The following is a 20,153-nucleotide window of genomic DNA, read 5'->3' as shown; positions in this document are numbered from 1 at the left end:
CTTTCCCTGCAGACTTTGCTCCGCAACCTTCCTGCCCTCCTCTCCCGCCCCATGGCTTTCCTGTCTGATTTGGGAGCACAAGTGACCCACTTAAGGGGTCCTCACGGTGGTAGCAGTGGGCACTGTGGCTGACGTTTCCTGGGCAGAACCGTAGCATTGGGGAGAGCAGGAGGGACCTCGAACGTATCATAATTCCGCAGATGACATTCCCTCAGGATGGTGCTAGAACCTAGGACCCTTCCTCTGCCCTGATGTTCAGATGCAAAGAGGGCTGCTGACATGCCATGCCTTAGCCAGACAGGTGGCTCTCCAAAGATGGCACGGCGGCCAGGCTGTGCTGGCCCCCTGCTTGGCCTCCTCTGGGTACCCCTCAAGTCACATCACCTAAGACACACCACTCCACCTTCACACAACAGCACGATGCCCCCTGACCCCACTCACCCATCTTAATTCCCACCTTCCCTTGGAGACAAGTGCCTTAACAATGAATGCTAATTAAGAAGAAATACAAGATGAAAAATGATCTGAAACTTACTCTGAAGCAGCTCTGATCATGACACTTAAATCATTTGGTTTCTAGGAAACTTGAAAATTATTGTCTTTAGTTCTATAATTGGTGGCTTTAGATTGTAATTATTTTTTCTCTTTTTCATCAGAACAATTTGCATTTAATAATTATTGATGCCTTGAAATAGTCTGAATAGTTGTGTAACTCATTAAGAGCATGAAAAGCCAAGCAGCCTTTGAGAACGCTTTGCAAAGAAGTCCTTAGCAAGTTTCTGAGAACTGGATTTCAGTGGAAATGGTGGGTCATAAGGAGCCTGGTTTGTGAACTGGCGGCTGATGGTCACAACTTAAAATCCTCCTTGGGAATTCCCTGGCGGTCCAGTGGTTAGGACTCCACACTTCCACTGCAGGGGGCATAGGTTTGATCCCTGGTTGGGGAGCTAAGATCCCACAGGCTGCTCGGCCAAAACAAAAACAGAAACAGAAACATCCTCCCCACCTTACAGAAGAAGCACATGCAAAGGTTCTGATAAAGTGATATATTCTTTTTTATTTTTTAATTAATTAATTTTGGCTGTGTTGGGTCTTCGTTTCTGTGCGAGGACTTTCTCCAGTTGCAGCGAGCGGGGGCCACTCTTCATCGCGGTGCGCGGGCCTCTCACTGTCGCGGCCTCTCTTGTTGCGGAGCACAGGCTCCAGACGCGCAGGCTCAGTAGCTGTGGCTCACAGGCCCAGTTGCTCCGCGGCATGTGGGATCCTCCCACACCAGGGCTCGAACCCGTGTCCCCCGCGTTGGCAGGCAGATTCTCAACCACTGCGCCACCAGGGAAGCCCTTAAGTGATATTCTTAAGTCACATGATTACAAAATTGATTATACAATAAATAGCATGGAGGTGCAGAGATATTAGCACTAAAGATTGTTTGCAGCTGTTCATTTCTGGAACTGCTTCAGACTTTCCTTTTTAAATAAAACGTGGAACCAAACATATTTCCACACTTGGAAATGGAGTGCATGCCCTGCACTGTCACCTCCTGTGACTCCATGGTGCCCTCTTGCTTCCTTCATAGAGTTTTCGGTCATGAAGAGGAAGAGAGGCAGGCCGAAGGGGTCCACGAAGAAGGCCAGCCCCGAGGAGGAGCTGGCGGAAGACAACGTTATTCCCAGCGGGGACAGCCCGCGGGCCCCCGAGGGAGGGGGCAGCCTGACTCCCAGCAGCCTGGAGTGCAGCAAGTGCTGCCGGAAGTTCTCCAACCCACGGCAGCTGAGGAAGCATATCTGCATCATCGTGCTGAACCTGGGCGAGGAGGAGGGAGAGGCCGGTAAGTGCTGCCCGAGGGCCGACCGCGTCGCTTTCTGATAACTCACATGGATGTAACTACTCACATCCGTTTTTACTGGTTCACTTGTTACTTGGAAATCGCACATATTTGTACATGTCCCACCTATCTGGAAAGTGCTCATTTTTGCAGTGATTACTGACTGTTATTGTACATCATCTTGGAATTGAGTGTATCATCTGGTAGCTGATGCCCACAGAGCGCCGGTCACAGGGGTACTTGAGTAGACGCTTGCGGGGGGTTGCAGAGAGGGTCAGGCAGTCTCTGTGCTCTCGAGCTTATGTTCAGGGTAAGACGATGGGCTTTTAAAGTGCAAAGTGTTACAGGATAATAGGAGTTGAGAAAGTGTTCTGATGGGAATTCCGGACTGAGCCTGGTGTCGCAGTTTGGGTGGCATTTGGAGTAAAGGAGGGAGGGTGTCTCAGTGGATGAGTGGGACCATGTGAACAGAAGAGCAGACACTGGGATGCTCGAGGCCCCTGTCAGTGACCTTGATGGCCTAGATTGTGGCAGGTATTCTTGAAGAAAGTAAAGAATACCAGGTGCTTCCTCCAGGTAAGTACTTAGCAAGGCTTCAGCTCTGAAGTAACTTCTAAAAGAGGCCGAAGGACATGTGAGTGTGAGTGGGGAACATCTCCTAGAAGACTTTCTAGGAGGACTGAAACGGCAAGATTGCACCGGAGAGCTGAGGGCCTCTGCTGTCGTGCTGCTGTTATTGTTTGATTCTTGCACCATTTTTGAAGTTTTCAAACCGCGTCTGAGAATTTAGGAAGTTCTTACTGTGTTTTATACCACGCTAAGCATGCAGTTCTGGTTACGGATTTGGGCTTTGGACTATGGCTGCCTGGGTTTGAATCCTAGCTCTAGTACTTACTAATTTCATTCTGCTTTATTTTCCTCATCTGTAAAATGGGAATAAAAACAGCAGTAGCTAATATGATTACTCTGAGGATTCAATGAGACAGGACTTTGTACAGTGCTTAGAACGGTACTTGCCATTTCAAAAGCACCCCGTAAGACTGACATGTGCACACTGCTATACTTAAAATGGATAACCAGCAAGGACCTACTGTGTAGCACAGGGAACTCTGCTCAATGTTACGTGGCAGCCTGGATGGGAGGGGAGTTCGGGGGAGAAAGGATATATGTGTGGTTGAGTCGCTTTGCTGTGAACATGAAACTGTCACAACATTGTTAATCGGCTGTACTCCAATATAAAATAAAAAGTTAAAAAAAAAACACCCCATAAATGTTAGCTGTTACTGTTACTCATAGCCATATGGACACAGTGCTATTGCTGGCCTTCCTGTTTTATAGATAAGAGCATTCAGACACTAAGACATTAAGCAATTTGTCCAGGGTTCTTTAGCTAGAAAGGGATCTTGGCCTTTGAACCCAGACTGTCTGACTCTGAACCCCAATTCTTAAGTCCTAGAAACGCCTCCCAACAGTGGAGCAAGACCCTTGGTGTGTAAAATCCTAGCACAGATTGGGTGAATTATTGAGGTAAGACATCACCTCATATTTATCAAACATCTAGGTAGGTGGCCAAGGCTCATTGCCAGCACCTGTTGCAAGTTGTAGACAACACAAAATGTTGTTCTTTCCTTTAAAGAACTGCTCTCAAGGTGACCACCTGAACTCTTACTAGGCTGCAGGGGCTGATGCAAATACTGGACACGGATTCAAACAAGGTAAGGCAGCGGGCTGGCAGCCGTCCCAAGATAGAGCGTGAGTACTCACCGTGTGAGAGATGGGGCAGGAGCACAGTGGTTTCGGAGGAAGCAGCATCTTGCTTCAGTGCCTAATGTCCTTTCAGCAAATACACAGAGTTTTAGCAATAAGGTGGCTGATGGCGGAAGGGTTAGGAGGCCACGGCCCTGCACCTGAGGCGCTCATCTCCAGGGGATTCGTTCCCTCCGGCCCTGGTCATGCAGTTGCTCCCCTCCTCTCTCCACCCATGTCCCCTGCCCTCTGAGTGTGTCACACACGCACACACACGCACCCCCCCGCCCCCCCCTTTTACTCGCACAAATACTCAATGGTTGTCTCGTTTTAACCAGAGGGGCCAGATCTAGCCATCAGGGCAGCTCTGCGTGTACTGGCCCGAGTCCTCTGCTCATTCAGGGCTGTCTCGTTGAGAGTCTGTTTTGGTTTTGTGCCTTCACACGGCTGGCTTGTCCTGTCAGTCCCCCTCTGAGAGACTCCTGGGCTTTCTGCACAGTTGTGGTTAGAAATCAGGGATATCCCTCTTTGGCAACACCGAACATTCTGGCTGTTTATTCCTCCGGGCCTTAGGCCTAGATCTAACTTGGAGGGCATGTGAGAAGTTCAGCCCAGTCCGTGGATGTTCCCCCAGGCTGTGCTGCCCTCGGGGGTTTCTTCCCAAAACACACTTCTGCAGTGTCTCCCCTTCACAGGAAAGTGCAAACTCTTCACCTGGGTATTCACGGCCCTCACTGAAAGGATCTTTCATGGAGCTCTGCGGCGTCACTTTTCCACGCCATATAGTATTCTGTTGTTCATGCCAACCATGGTACATTTAGTGAAATTTAGGTTATTTCCATATCTTTTGCTGTTATAAATATTACTCTAATAAACATTCCCTTATGTATATGTATGCATTTGTGTATGTGTATGTATGTGTATGTGTGGATTATTATTTGTTATTTTTGTAGGATAAATTCCTAAAAGTAGAACTACTGGGCCAGAAAGTGTATTACACATAGCCAAATTGCCCCCTAGAAAGCTCACACCAATTTAGATTCCAAAAGTATCCAAGAGTACCAATTGGATATTATTATTATTTGTTTTCTTTTTTAATACCTGGAATGATATAAAAAATACTAAGAAGAAAGTAAAAATAATCCAAAATTTCACTGCCTAGGTATAAGGCCTATTACACTGTGTAAAAAAAGTGAAGAAAGATCTTTCTCATTTCTATGTATGTTCATATACATTTTTCAGAAATGAGGTCATATATAATGTTCTGTGATCTTTTTTCACTCAGTAATGGAGCAGATAAATTTTTCATGTCAGTTTTTTCTTTAACAAGCTGTTTTGTAGCACATTCTATGTTGCAGATACTGTTCTCAGTATTTTACAACTATTATCAATAGCTCATTTCATTATCATGGCAACATCATAAGCACTATTATCATTCCCATTTTATAGACCAGGAAACTGAGGCACAGAGAAGTTCAGGAGTTTGCTAACATCACACAGCCCGTAAGGGATGGAGCTGGACTCTGAATGCACATATTCTGGCTGCAGGCTCTGTGCTTTTGATTGCGATGCTCTGCTTTCTGACTGAAAACAGTCAGTAAATGTAGATTTTTGTCATTTGTAAAGGCCACGCAGCATTTCATTGTGTGCATGGGCCATAAGTTTTCCTTCATTGGTCTCCAGTTGATTGACACTGAATGTTGTTTTAAATTTTTCTCCCTGATTAAAAACAAACAAACAGAAAACTACCGGGGTGTACAATTGAGCATGCATTTTTATTTTATTACTATATTTGTACTTGTGTCTTTATTATCTTAGGTAAATACCTAGTAATGTAATTCTCGGGTTAATAGGACATCTTTTAGGTCACATATTTTATGATTCCATGTGTATGTAGTATTCAGAAGAGATAAATCCATAGAGACAGAAGACTGTTGGTGGTTACCAGGGGCTGGAGGAGAGGGGAGAATGGGGACAAACTGCTCAATGGGTACAGGTTTTATTTTGAATGATAGAAAAGTTTTGGAACTAGATAAAGGTGGTGGTTGCACAACATTATGAATGTTCTAAATGTCCCTGGATTGTTCACTCTAAAATGGTTAATTTTATGTTATGTGAGTTTTATCTGAATAAATTATATGACAACTTTAGTTGATAAGATAACAATAAAACTATTTGAACAAAACAAACAAACAAAAAATAGGGCATCTTGGGCTTCCCTGGTGGCGCAGTGGTTGAGAGTCCGCCTGCCGATGCAGGAGACGCGGGTTCGTGGCCCGGTCTGAGAAGATCCCACGTGCCGCGGAGCGGCTGGGCCCGTGAGCCATGGCCGCTGAGCCTGCGCGTCCGGAGCCTGTGCTCCGCAACGGGAGAGGCCACAACAGTGAGAGGCCCGCGTACCGCAAAAAAAAAAAAAAAAAAAAAAAAAATAGGGCATCTTTTACATTTTGACACATACGCATGTTGTCAAGCTGCCTGGTAGACTGTCTGTCTGTTATTTTTCCGACGTTGACTGTGTCCTCATATCCACCTTTACCCTCTTTATCCTGGGTTGTGTCAGTCTTATCCTGTTAATCTCTAGTGCGAACAATTTTCTTTAATTATTTTAATTTGCCTCTATTTGGTCACTCGTGGGCTCTCTCATTGCACTTATTAGGGGTTTTTGTTTTGTGTGTAATTTAGGGCATTCCTCGCTCACGCCCTTTACTTGTTACACTTTTAGATCACCATATATTCTGAAAATATTTTCCAATTTTATCATTTTTCTTTTAATTTCATTTGTAGAATTGCTTTCTTTGTCTTTTGCATTTTACTGTAGTTTTAAATATCAGCATTGTCACTACTGTCAAATATTTCTTTTAAATTTCTTGCCCTTTTTATCATAGCTTAGAACACCTACCTATACCCCAAAATAATAAACAACCTTCTATATATTCCTCTTTTATTTGTATGGTTTCATTTTTTATCTATATCTTTGATCCTTCTGGAAATTGTATTTCTGTGAAAGTTGTGAAGTAAGACAGTTATATATATTTGATCAATAACTATGGGCAAAGGAATGATCTTCATAAGTACAATTTGAGAAAGTAATAAGGGTCTGCTTCCAAGTCTAAGAAACGCTTTAAAAAATAAATCTTCATATTTTGAAACAATTATTGGAATAATAGGAAGTTGCAAAGATGGTACAGAAGGGTCTCACGTACCCTTTACCCTCTTCCCTGCAGTGGTGATGTCTTACATAACTACAGCACAATGTCAAGTTCAGGACCTTGACAGCGAGATACTGTGTGCGTCGTTCATCCTTCATCACACGTGTAGGTTTGTGTAGCCACCGCGGCAGTCGGGAGACAGGACTGTTCGTCACCACAGACGTCTCCCTTGTATTCCCACTTTATAGTCACACTGCAACCACTGATCGCCAACCCTGTGATTTTGTCATTTCGAGAATGTTACACCAACTGAATCACACAATATGTGACCTTCTAGGATTGGCTCGGAAAACCCCCTTTTCAAACCAATTTCATAATTTTATAATTGAGGAAGTTGAGGTCCAGAAGTGACGATTATCCAGAGTCACACAGCTCCTCGGGCGTAGGGCTGGGTACCATCCCATGTGTCCCCACTCCTACCCTGTGGCTGGCCCAGCTCTACCACCTTTGTGTCTTAAAACCAGTCTCATTTCTACTTCATGGATGTTGATTTTGTTCATTTCAGTATACCTCTCTCAGCTTTTTCTCTAACCTCATGGGAAATGAAGTTCCATCCTGTATGGTCCTGATGTTTATTTCCTATTCTGTAATTAATTAGGCAATCTCTTCAGCAGTGGCAGACAGGCACAGTCCTTTCTAATATGATTATCAGCTTCCTCCAGTGCTAAGCTGTATAGAAAATGGCCTCATAGTCCATTGATTTGAATGACCTAAGTGCGCTTTAATTTAACAGATACCAAATGGAAATGTAGAAGCCCTGGGTGTTTTTCCCTTTCTGGCCTCTGCTGAAGTTTCTGAAATATGCAGAAATGACCTTACGCCCAGCTGCCTCGTGGCTGACATCGCTGGGATGATTGCTCCGCGTTCCTTAGTTTGCCAAGCACAATATTACAATTTGGAAAATTCTTGCATAATTGTTTTAATTCATGCTCTGTAAAGAGCAGTTTAGTGACATTTTAAAGAATTGACCTTGACTCTTTTGCTCGTTAAAACAATTAGAAGAAAACAAAATAAGCTTTTTCCTTACACTGAACCATGGCAAGTTAAAATAATACTTTTTTTTTTTTTTTTTGCTAAAATTGGTTTAAAATATTTTGATTCTGTTTTTTTGCGTAAGGGAGTAAAGTCCAATTTTCTTCCCTATTACTCATCATGATTTTTTTTTTTTTAGTAATTCTACAGCATTTCTATTGATTGATTGATTGATTGATTGGCTGTGTTGGGTCTTGGTTTCTGTCCCGCGTCCCCTGCATCGGCAGGCGGACTCCCAACCACTGCGCCACCAGGGAAGCCCCCTAAAATAATATTTTTGATATATATTAAACATTTATTTATTTACTTACTTACTTTATTCATTATTTATTTATTTATTTATTTGCGGTACGCGGGCCTCTCACTATTGTGGCCTCTCCCATTGAGGAGCACAGGCTCTGGACGCGCAGGCTCAGCGGCCGTGGTTCACGGGCCCAGCCGCTCCGCGGCATGTGGGATCTTCCCGGACCAGGGCACCAACACGTGTCCCCTGCATCGTCAGGCGGACTCCCAACCACTGCGCCACCAGGGAAGCCCCCTAAAATAATATTTTGATATATATTCAACATTTATTTATTTTATTCTGAATTTGAATAATAAAAGAAACCAGGAAAAGAGATTTTTTTCCCCAATGACATTATGTGGAACAGCTGGTGTTTTTGAAAAACATTTTGCAGCCTCTACAGAAATCAATATGTCAAGTTTATAAAAGTGACTTCTGAACCTTTCTAAGCTTCTTATTTCCGGGGTCATTTTATGCTAGGAGAGCTGCAAAAATTTGCTCTTATTCTTGTTAAATCCTCCTTAAAGAAGACAAGGCATTTTTAATTTATTTTTAAATTAATTTTTTAAAATAAATTTGTTTATTTATTTTTGGCTGCATTGGGTCGTCGTTGCTGCACGTGGGCTTTCTCTAGTTGCGGCGAGCGGGGGCTACTCTTCATCGCGGTGCGCGGGCTTCTCATTGCGGTGGCTTCTCTTGTGGCGGAGCACGGGCTCTAGGCGCATGGGCTTCAGTAGTTGTGGCTCGCGGGCTTAATTGCTCCATGGCATGTGGGATCTTCCTGGACCAGGGCTCGAACCCGTGTCCCCTGCATTGGCAGGTGGATTCTTAACCACTGTGCCACCAGCGAAGTCCCCAAGGCATTTATTTTAAGATCTTCTTTAAGATGCACCTATAATCTTCATGAGGATTTTTTACAGCAATATTTCAAGTGTCTTCTACTATATTTATGTTAGCAAAACAGCTGACTTGATAAGTAGCTTCTGTGATTGAAAACTGTTTTGAGTGAGTCGGGTTTGAAAATTTGCAGGTGGAAAGGTGGAGCAGTGTCAGTCTCTGAGCAGAACACTTTTCTCTGTGGAAAGATATAGAATGGTGCAGTCTGTTTTCTCTCGCTGCCTTGTGAACCCTTTATCTCTGGGCTAATGAGGGGAATGCAAAGTGCAGTGGCCTCCAAGCATACATGGTCCTCAGCATGCTTGGAAATGTGGGACTTCGGGACAGTTAGTATCACCTTTCAGGGACCCCCCCCAATCCCACTTTCCTCCTGCCCCACCTGCTTCGTGAGCTTGGGCCCGTCTGTTTAGCCCTTAACTGTCGCGGGTTCTGTTGGTGTGGGCCAGGGTACGCCCTTACAACCAGTCTCCCCCATCGCGGTGGCCGCACAGAACCAAGCTTTCCTTCTTGTTCTGCGGCAGATTCTCAGGAGGCTCTGCTCACCCAGGGACCCAGGCAGAGAGAGCAGTCAGCATCCCGAGCACAGCTGGTCACCGGGCAGGAGGCGGGGAGAGCCTGAGGGTTTCATGTCAGCCCAGAAGTGACCTCTGTCATTCCTGCCCCTGCAGTTCATTAGCCAGAATTGATCTCCCCCAATGTCAAGGGCCCAGGGTGGGGGAGGACTGGAAAGGTTTGGTGGCTGTCACTAGTGGCAACTGCATGGCTCCTACCATTCCCATGGATTTGCCCACAGCTGTGGTCTGGGGATCTGCAGATGTCCTCCTTGCCCCAACCATGTCCTGAGCTCAAGGCCTGTGTCTCAGTCTGGGGTCCCACAGGCTCCTTATAAATGTTCCCCTGATCTTCCGTCCTGGTGACTGGCCACCCCATCCGCGTGTCTCATCCAGAAACCTCTTCTTCACCCGTCACATCCGGCCACTTGCCGTAGTCACAGCTGACTTTTCCTGCTAAATATTCCTCTGATTCTTCTCTGCAACTCTGCTGCCATTCTTGTGGGTCAGGCTCCGTCATCTCCTACATGGACTCTTGTAACAAGTCTGGTCTGCCCTCCCTCTCTGATCCATGCTTGATGTGCATCAGTGATCTGCAAATATATCCCCAATGAATCTTTACTTATTTACTAATAAGTTGCATTTTAAAAAATTTAATAATCAGGACTTCCCTGGCGGTCCAGTGGTTAAGACTCTGCTTCCACTGCAGGGGGTGTGGGTTCAATCCCTGGTCAGGCAGCTAAGATCCCACATGCCATGTGGTGTGGCCAAAACTTTAAAAAAAATAAAAATAATTTAAAAAAATTTAGTAAGTATCGATGGAGTTCTTAATGTGGGTCTATTCTGAGTGTCTTGCAAGTATTAATTTATTTTCTCTTCACAAAAATCCTACCAGATGGTTACTGTTTTTATCCTCATTTCACAAACTAGGAAACTGAGGCAAGCATGCTGTTCAGTGTGACACGGTAGGAAGCGGTGGACCTGGGATGGGAACTCAGGCGTGGTGGCTCAAATACATACACTGCCGTGTGCGTGTGTTGTAGGCATTATGAAACATACGTAAGATATACATTTCAAAAGGAAGAGGTAAGAAAAGTAAAGAGGAATTCTACTACTTTCTTCCCAGATCTCAGTGGATTGTCCTCGGCATCCCCTGGCTATGTACCTTCTGCTCTGGAAACCACGCCTCTCCTTTGCCATTAGAGCCACGTCTTTCTGAAATGCAAACCGGTCACCCTTCCCTGAAGGCAGCCTGCCCTGATGCCCACCGCCGCTCAGAGACAGTCCAAGCTCCTCAGGAACCTTCTAGGTTGTTTATGTGTGACCTGGCAGCTGCCGCCCTGTACCCTGATTTCTTACCCCGTCGCATGGTGCCCCCCTACAACTCTGTAATGAACACGCAGAGGCCACAGTGTCCTGTGCTCTCTTGGTCTCTCATGTGTTGTTCATTTGGCTTGGCATATGCCCTGCTTCCCTTTGCCCTCTGAGAAACTACACTTGTCCGCAGCCAGTGCTCGGTAAGTGTCTTGTGAGTGAAAGCATGAATCTTCAGAGAGCAGAAACTAGGACTGTGCCGTGTCTAATGGGGGGAAACTCAGCATGTTTCATCACTTCTATTTGCGTTTCTGTGCGGAGTGGGTCACATGACGTGGGAGAGGTCCCAGGTTCCTGTTGCTGACTGGCCATTGTACTGGCTTCCACTCAGCTGTTCACATTTCAGGTTTCCACTGTCATTCTTTTCACCTGTATTTGAGGGTTGCCTGTGAAAGTTACCTCTCCTTTGCTGGTGCTATGGAGTCATCTGAGCTAGAGTCTGGAGTCATCCTTGTATCCTCCTCTGGCTCACTTCCAGCCTGCCGGCAACCGTCAGCCTGCCGACTCCCTCCCCACGATTCTGGAGCCCTCGGTCGGTCTCCTCTCCGGGTGTCCTCCCTGCCCCGGGTCTGGCCTTCTCATCTCTCATGTGGACTCTTTGCCTAGCAGACCGGCTGCTCCACTTCTAGACCTGCTCCCCCTAAGCTCGCCCTTCACAGAAGGATGTCACGTGCTAAGGTGACACGTCACCTTGTTGCTGAGAGTCCTCCTGTGGCCTCCCCCGCTGCGTGGAGGGGCCTCACCTCTGCCTGCTTTCTGCCCCACGTGCCCCATGGGCTCTTTTGCGCAGGCAGCTTTTTCTTCTTGGAAAGCTGCCCTCAACCTTCTAAGCCAGCTCCCTAGCTGTTTCTCATTCTTGAGGCCGGCATGGTGCCCTGGTGCAGGCAGCCCTGTAAACGTCCGCTGAAGGAAAACACTTGCACGTGACCTTTCTCTCTCCAGTAGCTCCTGACACTTGGAATAAAACTCAGATAAATGAGAATGGGATCCATTGTCAGAGTTGTTCATGGAAGGAAGAGAGTGTGAGATCTGCAGCCTTGAGCCCTGACAGGCCCCAGAGACGGGTCCTGGGTGAGCAAACTGTGGGTACGGCTCAGGCTGCTAAGTTTGGCAGATGTTTGTTTACATGCTTCCATAATTCCAGAGGCGAACTGGTCCAGAGCTTCCTGTAGGTCCACAGAATCCTAGACCCAGGTCAGTGGGAGCGTGATGCTTGTGGGCCCCAGCTGGGCCCCGCAGGGGTGATGGTGCCTCCTCTTACCGTGTGCCCGTCTGTGCCAGCTGCTGTCAGGGTGCTGAGCATCTGTTCTCATCCTCCTGCTGGGTGCTGAGGTAGGGCTGCCGGCTCATCGCTTAGATGAAGATACAGGCTCTGCTAGACAAAGGAAGCTGCCCGACGCCAGCTAGTAATTACGTGAATCCTGGTCCCTTCGACTTCCGAGCTCCAGCTTCTGTCACGTGGATCCAGCCGTCTTCGAATGCTGGTCCTCTGATTCTCCACCTTGCCCTGGCCCAGAGTCACCTGAATTAAACCTCCAGTCCCTTTGGTGACTAAGTGTCCCAATGTGAGACACGTGACATAAGTCAGACGTAGAGCTGGTCCTGTGCTCTCTACTACAGACCTGCTGTGACTCTCAGGTAATCAGAGGGCACCCAGTGCCGTTTTTCACGGTGCGGGGCAGGGGCCAGGGGAGAAGGGGAAGTAACTAAATCCCACCCAAGCAGGGCTTTATGTCAGGACTTTGGAAGGAGGACTATCTTGTCCAGCATCTTGGAGGCTGGCCTCTTGTGCTGCAGCCCCTTTGCGTTGTGCTGTCTGCAGTTCAGGGGGCTGCCTACTCGAGGAACGTGATGGGAGGGATGGAGCCTGTGACACAGGGGGCCTTTCCCCCAAGTGATGGCTCTTCAGACAAGTAGCAGCTACTTGTTTCCCCACCCCACCCCACCCCCATTTTGAAAAGGAGTCTGTCTCTCACCATTAACCCGAGTACTGAGAAGTGCTGCAATGAATGGCCTGTGGCCCGTGGCCCAGCGGCCTTTAAAGCCGGACTTACTGCTGTGCCTGGTGCTTCCCAGCTGCTGAGGAGCTGTCTGAAGCCAAGGGCTGAGTGAGATCCCTGCGGCGGCCCATCCTCTTCTCTTTTTTCCCCTCCTTCCTGAGCTTGCTGCTGGGCACTAAGCCAGGCTTTGGAGATCAAAGCGAGTAAGATGAGTCTCTTCCCTTGAGCAGCTGAGCCTGGGGAGGAGGACCAAGGGGTGAATGGATACAGTACAATGGAGGGGCCGGCCCAATGCAGAGGGGGCAGGGCAGGACCGTGCCCCCGTGGGTGTATCCTGGAGGGCTCCCTGGAGAGAGGGGCCCTGAACTCCATGTCTAAGGCTGACATAGGGGGCGGGGGAGGGGATGGGCTAGGCATTTCCATCAGGATGGCTGCTGCGAAAGCCTGCAGGTGCAGGGCTGGGGGCGTGCTTGAGGAATGCTGGCTAGTTCACTGTGGTGAGTGTGCAACGAGGACAGAGTCACAAGGAGGCTGATGGCCTCATGCTCTGCATGTGCTTACGCTCATAGTTTCCTGTCTGTGGGAATGCTGTGCTTGGAGCAGGTGCTCGCCTGTCCTCCCCTCGGAGCAAGAGAGACAGGAAGACTTGAGAAAGCCTGAGGGGAAGTGGGAAGGTGAGAGTGATGCATAGTCAGCAGGTTCAATAGAATTATCTTGGGTTAATAAGTTTCTTAAACTGCTGCATTAGCAGTGTGGCATGAATCAGTGGCAGAGCCCCAGAATATAATCCCATATCAGGCTGCTGTTCTGACAATGGTTCTGGGCTTTTTATTAATGTGGCTGATAACACTTGACTCTCTGGGGTGTTCTGAGATTCAATTAGTTCTTGGGCAATTTGGAATAGGTACTTTAGAATATTAGTGCTGTGTTGATTATAAATGAGTGTGTATGAACTAATTTCTACAAATGTGTGATTGCTCATACGGTTAACTCTTCATCTGCCCTTTCCTAAATCAGCTTGCCTTGCTTGCATGTTATTCCATGTCAGGGACTCTGCAAAGTCCCTTGGGGAGTTAGAGGGTAAACACAGACACAGATCCCACTGCTAAGAGTGGGGAGTTGGAAAATGGAGCAGTATCCCTCCCAAAGGAACTCCTCTAGGACAGGAGGGCATGGTGAGCAAAGAGCAGGGAGACTTTGAGATAAAGGGAACCTAGTTGAGAGCTTTTGTATCAAATGAGCTTCGTTTTTCTTGGTGAAGTCAGAGAAGCTCGTCAGAGTTAAAGGAGTGTGTGTGTGTGTGTGCATGTGTGTGTATGGTTAGGAGCTGAGAAAAGTGGGAATATTTTTGAACCCCTGCTGTAGATCTTTCATTAATTCATCGGAAGCACCGATTGAGCACCTACTGTTTGTATACCAGGCGTGCAGTGGTTGCTGGGCTATGTGATGTCAAATGAACGGAAGTTTGTATAGTAAAGTTGTTCAGAGTTTGGTGGGCGGGGCAAACAGATGACACTGACACTTTGGGGTAAGTGTGATGAGCGCCCGCAGAGACCACATGGGATCTTAAGGGAGCTCAGTGACGGGACTTCAGAGGCAGCCTGGGAGAGCAGGGCAGGTCAGGAAGGGCTTGGGCAGAGCTTTGATGTCCACATGGGCCTGGTGTTCTGAAGGGTGGGTGGGGCTGGAGGTGAGAGGAGGCAGAGGACGGGGGAGGCATGTGGAATGCAGCCTGGCAGAGGGAGTAGCATCCCGTAAGGCCCAGAGGAGGCTGCTGGCCGCATGTGCTTGTGGGGAGACTGTGTAGGAGGCTGGCGCAGGGCCTGGTGGAGGGTCTGCAGTATCTGGTTTCAGCAGTGGCAGTGGGCGTCAAAGAAGGGGGTGTACTCTAGAGCTGCTGAGGAAGTGTGATTCCCAGGCCCTGGGCACAGGTTGGTGTGGACAGGAAGCAGGAAGTTGTGGGAGGGAGGGGGCCTAGGTTTTGGCTCGGGTGCTGGGGTGGAGGGTGGCCCCTGCCAATCCGGAGAACCCAAGGGAGAAGCAGGTTTGGAGGAGAGAGGATGAGTTTGTTCTGGTCACACGCTGAGTTTGGTGGACTCTGGGTGTCCATGGGGGTGTCATCCACCTGGGTGTGGGACCGGCAGGAGGCCCCTTCGTGGGTGAGGGCACAGGTGGGTGGTCAGCAGGGGTTGGGATGGATCCGAAGCAAACAGCAGCGTGGCTTCCTGAGGACCCTGGCGCCGAGCATCCAGAGGGAGAGAAAAGCAGGAAGAGGCTGCCTTAAAGCGGGAGAGGGATGGGATCAGTGATGGTCAGTGACGCCGGGAGAGTCAACGAGACGAAGCTGGGGTAAGAGTCCTTTGGTCTTGGGAATGTGCCTTGCGCTGGCCTGAGCAGGAGCCGTGTCAGTCGGGGGCGCTTGACATGGCTGGGGTGAAGATGAGATTTGGGGGCCGGAAAGAGGGGTCATGTAGAGATGACTGAAAGCGTCGCCCCGTGGAGCTGGCAGCAAGCACGTGGTGACTTGAGAGTTTACTAAAGGGATTATTTGTAAAGAGTGGGCAGGTGTTGGTCCTGGGAGAGGCTGGGGACAGTGGGGAGTTGTTGTCACCCGAGGTGTAGAGGCAGGAGAGAGCTGCAGGGAGAGCTGCAGCCTTTGCAGGGAGGGGGGCCTGGAGAATATCCCCCCCCTACTCCTCTCCCTCCCTCCCGTCTTCTGCTGGTGACGGAAGCCAGAGGGCAATGGAGCCCCTGTGAGACCCATACAGGTAAGCCTCCGGGAGCCTCCGGGAGACAGATGAGGGTGGGCCTGGAGGGGCAAGTGGAAACTTTCTAGAACACTGGGGACACTGGATCTTTGCTCATCACCCTTAGAATGGAGCACATGCTTGGTCTCTGCTCTTTAGGCAGGCCCGCCTTCAGTTGAAGTCAGGACGCCTCCCCGCGTGAGGGCCCCGGGCGCTGCCGTAGGAGTCTCAGCACCGAGGGGCACGTGCACCCACCTGGGAACTCCCGCTTCCATGTTGCAGTGTCGTCACTTCTTAAACGCCGTCTTTTCAAAAGGGAATGAAATGTAAAGAATTCTGTCAGTGTGCTGTGGTTGAAGAGCAGTGAGGCACAGATGTCACGAAATTGAACAATACCGTTCCCAGGACATCGGTGACTCTGCAGAGCACTCCAGGCTAGGGGGCGGGGTGAGGCGGCCCTTCCTGCGCCTCTCCTGTTAGCAGAAACCAGCCAGAACCACCGCGAAGCCATGACCCCAGCCCAGCCCTGAGCTGCATATGTGCATCTTCAGGCATGCAGTCACTGGCCCCAAAGGCGTGCAGCCTGGGGGCGACTGTGTGATTCCCCCCCGCCCCCGCCCCGCTGTGAGAGGACTCTGCGACCTTCCCTCACTTGAACCTCACAATGACTCATTTTGCAGATTCAGACCCTAGGTTTAGAGAGTTCCAGACTGGTCCAGCTCGAAGGCAGAGCTGGAGTGTAGCTCACACACCCTGACTCTGCGCTGGCCACTCAGAGCAGTGACTGTGGTGAAAGTGGTGTTTGACAGTCCCTCCTGCATCCTCATCTACTTGTTTTAAAGCTGAGGCACTTGCGGCTGAGATGGAGGGCTGGGAGGGCCGTGGAGGGGGTAGCTAGTGGGGGCTGGCTTGGACCCTATGCACTTTAACCAGAGCAGTCATGCCCTTTTATTGATTGTTTATGTTGAAATGGCTTAAAGAATTCACTCAAAATGTCCTGCTGCTAAAAAAAAAAAAATGTTTGAAAACCACATCCTGATGCAGTGGCGATCACAATTGGATTCAGATGGTGATGCAGCACGGTGTGAAATTTGCTGGACAAGGGCACTTCAGCCAAGCACCTCGTATGCCGGAAAAGCACATTTTATTAGAGCCTTGGAGGAAAAAGTGAAACGTAAGAAGGTTGATTAGAAAGGCACAGTGTGCACATGCAGTAGAGTTACAGGTGCTAGTTAATGTTCATGAAAGTGCTTTGCAAACTGTAACGTGCCTCTCAGAAGATAAAGTCGTGCTATTATAGTGGTACAGGTTACCTCCCTCTCATGATTATTGACTAAAGGAAAAACACCAGACAGGCATAGACACTGTCAGATATTTCAGTCTGAAACCCGGGTGTTGCTGATGGGATTAGCACTGACCTTCCTTCCTGTGCCCTTGCTGGTCTACCCGGGCGGGCAGGTTGATGGTATCCCATCTCTTCTGCCTTTTAAGCATCTCAGACAGATTTCCACTCTTGATCTCACTTAACATCACATCCTGCTTTCTTTTGGATAGAGCCTTTTGTAGAGCTCAGTGAAGATATTACAGATGTTTCATACAATTTGAAGATAAAATACTATCTTAACATTCATTGCGTAATGAACACATGCAAAATAGCAGCCTATCTGGAAGGCGGTTCATCTGGAAAGCACTACTTAGAAGACGTGGAGTGGGACCCGGGTGCTCTCTCACGCCCAGCCCCCCTCACTGTCTTCATTTTCCATGCTGGGTGTATTTATTGAAAGAGATCCACTTGCTGCCCGTTCCTCACCAGGCACTCAGTGTCAGCCCAGGGGGTCAGCTGGGCATTCTCTGAACCAAGAGTGAGTAAATTACCCCAAATTACCCATTGGCATCAGCCTGGGAGCCTGGGTGTCAGCTGGGGTTCTCCGACTGTGTCAGAAGATCCACCTTCAGTTAGCCTTGTTCATTGCGAGAGGGTTTAGTCTGTCTCAGTGCAGGGAAGATAGACATTTACCAGTTTGAACAGAACAGAAACTCTAGTTTTCTTCACTTTCCAAGAATTGCTTCTTTGTAGCAAGGAGCGTGGCTGCAGAGCAGAACTGGGCTGCCATCGCCAAGCATGACAGGACTTTAAATGCCTGGCCCTGGAAGCGGGGGCCGGAGCGGCCGTGTGCTGCACCAGGGCTGCCAGCTGTGCAGTCCCTGCACGGTGTGCGTTCATGTGGGCAGGCGGGCGCCCAGGTGGGCCGTTCATCCGCACAGTGATCAGGAGCAAATGGCCTCTTGCTGCTTCTGGGGACTCAGCTGAGGACGTGCTGAGCAAGTGCCGGCCTTTATTTTCTCAGCCAGCCTTCAGCACAGGTGGACCAGGGCTCTGTCAGAGAGAGGAGCGGGGAGGAGTGGGGCTTCTTCGAAATAAGACCAGGCATCATGGTGCACGAAGAGCCTTTAAGCTGAGCGCCATTCCCCTCGGAGAAAGCAGAGCAATGGTCGTGGACCTCACTTCTCGGCTGACCAGCCAGACCCACCTGTCCTCTTGGTCCCCGTAGGACAGTACTAGGCTTTGCCACTTGGCCACTGCCTCTCACCACGGGCCCGCTGTTTGTTGGTTCCTCTCTGGCCCTTTGTCTACACTTGTCCTCCTGGCGCATCGGAGGCAGGAGAGGGCAGCGGGGAGCCCGCGCTTTGCAGTCAGAGGGACTCAGGCGTGATGCTGGGTGTTTGCAACAGGCCCAGGAACAGTTCAGCTTCTCTGGGGCCCAAGGACTCAAAGGAGAAGATGGCGGGAGGGGCTCTCTGATGGGTGGGGCAGCTCCTCTCCCCGAGGGCAGGGACAGGCCTTCACATGTAATCTGTTTAATGAGGGACTCACTCTCCCGCTTTGTCAAGGTGAGGTCCCACCCATCTCTTTCCACTTCACGGAGCCCTTCAGGGTAGTGGCCCGGTGGCAGGTGTCCAGCAAAATGGGCTCAATCCTGCCAGGCTGCCTTGCACTTACACTGTCTACGGGGACAGACCAGAAACAAAGTCAACAGGTAAATAAACAAGCCCTGTCACAGTGACTTTCCCCGTCAGTAGAAACTGGTCATGTGAGATGTGTTTGTTAGAGCACTGGACCACACGCTTAAAAATTCAGACATGTTTTATTCCTGCAAAAGGGGCAGATGATTTTATAAGATTCTTTTTATTTCGATTTTATGAGATTCTGATCAAAGATGGTTTTTCCTTTGTAGAATGGAATAGTAGGGCCCTCTAAAGAATGGTTCTCTTAAAAAAAAAAAAAATTCAGACTTGTTCATCTTCTAAATGCCTGTGTTCTTTCACCAGGCTCCGGTAAAATGAGAAATTTTAAAATTACCTTCTGATATATTATGTAATCTACTTAATTATTATGTTTTAACTGTGTTGTCTGTCTTTCCTCACCAGCACGTAAACTCCAGAGGGCAAGGGTCTCTCTCTGTTTTGTACCCTGCAGTATCACAAATGCTTCGAACAGGTCCTGGCACTCCATAAGTACATGTTGAATGAACTGTGGCTGGTAGAGAACAAATACATTCTGTAGTGCTGGGATAATTTACAAGTAAATATTTCTTTCTTTTGTGTAGAAATGATGGTTTGTTTGAAGATGGACCCTGAGAAAATTTGGAAATGGGAGAACAAGGAAGAAGAAAGCTCACAAAGAGAATGTCTTATTAAGTATGAGGGAATCATTGTTGAACTTGGTATTAGAAATAGAAATTCTGTTTTCAGAAGAACACTACTTGACATGAATCCTTAACCAGATTGAGGAGAGGGTCATAACTAGCAAACAGGCAGAGAAACGGAAGAGACATACCTGGAGTCAGACCCATTGTTGACTTGACCTTTCTGAGTCACAACCAGGACGAGTCCTACAAATAAAAGTGAGTGTGTCCACAGAGCCTGATGGGTTAATTTGTCTCGGGCTCCAGCAGTGTCAGGTCTGGAGTGAGAGGGTGTTTCCACCGTGAGCCTGGAGAGCGGGGCCCATCCTGGGATAGTTTGGGTGGGAGATGTGGGCGGAGAGTCAGGACTTGTCAGGGGAGGTTCTTATGAGGTCCTGGGACTTTCTCCTCTCCCGACTCCCAAAGGACTAGTGATGCTGGCAGTGGGACCCTTGCTGATTAAATCCAATTACCTCTAGAGGCTGGAAACCAGAGATGTGACACCCCCCACCCCCACCCCGCTACCTCATTCTGCAGCAAATGCTACACAGAGCATATCCCAAAACACCAGGGTAGGAGATCAGAGTGGAGGGAGAGACTTGGGAAGAGGACAGCCTGGTGGGTAGGAATCGGGGAGAGACTCAGACGTGCCTGTTGCTGTGCTTCTCCTCTGTGCCGCCTTGGCACCTGGTTAAGAGTGGCTGGAGTAGGGGACTGTGCAGAAGCTCTGTGTGGGAGACCGTGGTGCAGGTGAGCCGAGGGAGGGATGCGGGCACCGGCAGGACTCCTGGGCTGCATGCAGG

General features: G+C 48.7%; 1 protein-coding gene across 3 annotated transcripts in view; it reads left to right on the top strand.

The window, feature by feature from the left end:
• Nucleotides 1–20,153, top strand: part of ZFAT (zinc finger and AT-hook domain containing) — a 192,790-nt gene that overhangs the window by 46,538 nt on the left and 126,099 nt on the right. For all 3 annotated transcript variants that reach the window (XM_007462414.1, XM_007462415.1, XM_007462416.1), the window contains one exon: nt 1,577–1,828. In XM_007462414.1, coding sequence (XP_007462476.1) covers nt 1,577–1,828 — 252 coding nt within the window. The remainder of the gene's footprint in view (nt 1–1,576; nt 1,829–20,153) is intronic.

This window comes from Lipotes vexillifer, unplaced genomic scaffold, assembly GCF_000442215.2.
Source record: "Lipotes vexillifer unplaced genomic scaffold, Lipotes_vexillifer_v1.1 scaffold981, whole genome shotgun sequence".
NCBI classification, from domain to species: domain Eukaryota; kingdom Metazoa; phylum Chordata; class Mammalia; order Artiodactyla; family Lipotidae; genus Lipotes; species Lipotes vexillifer.
This window is presented reverse-complemented; position numbering and strand designations above follow the sequence as displayed.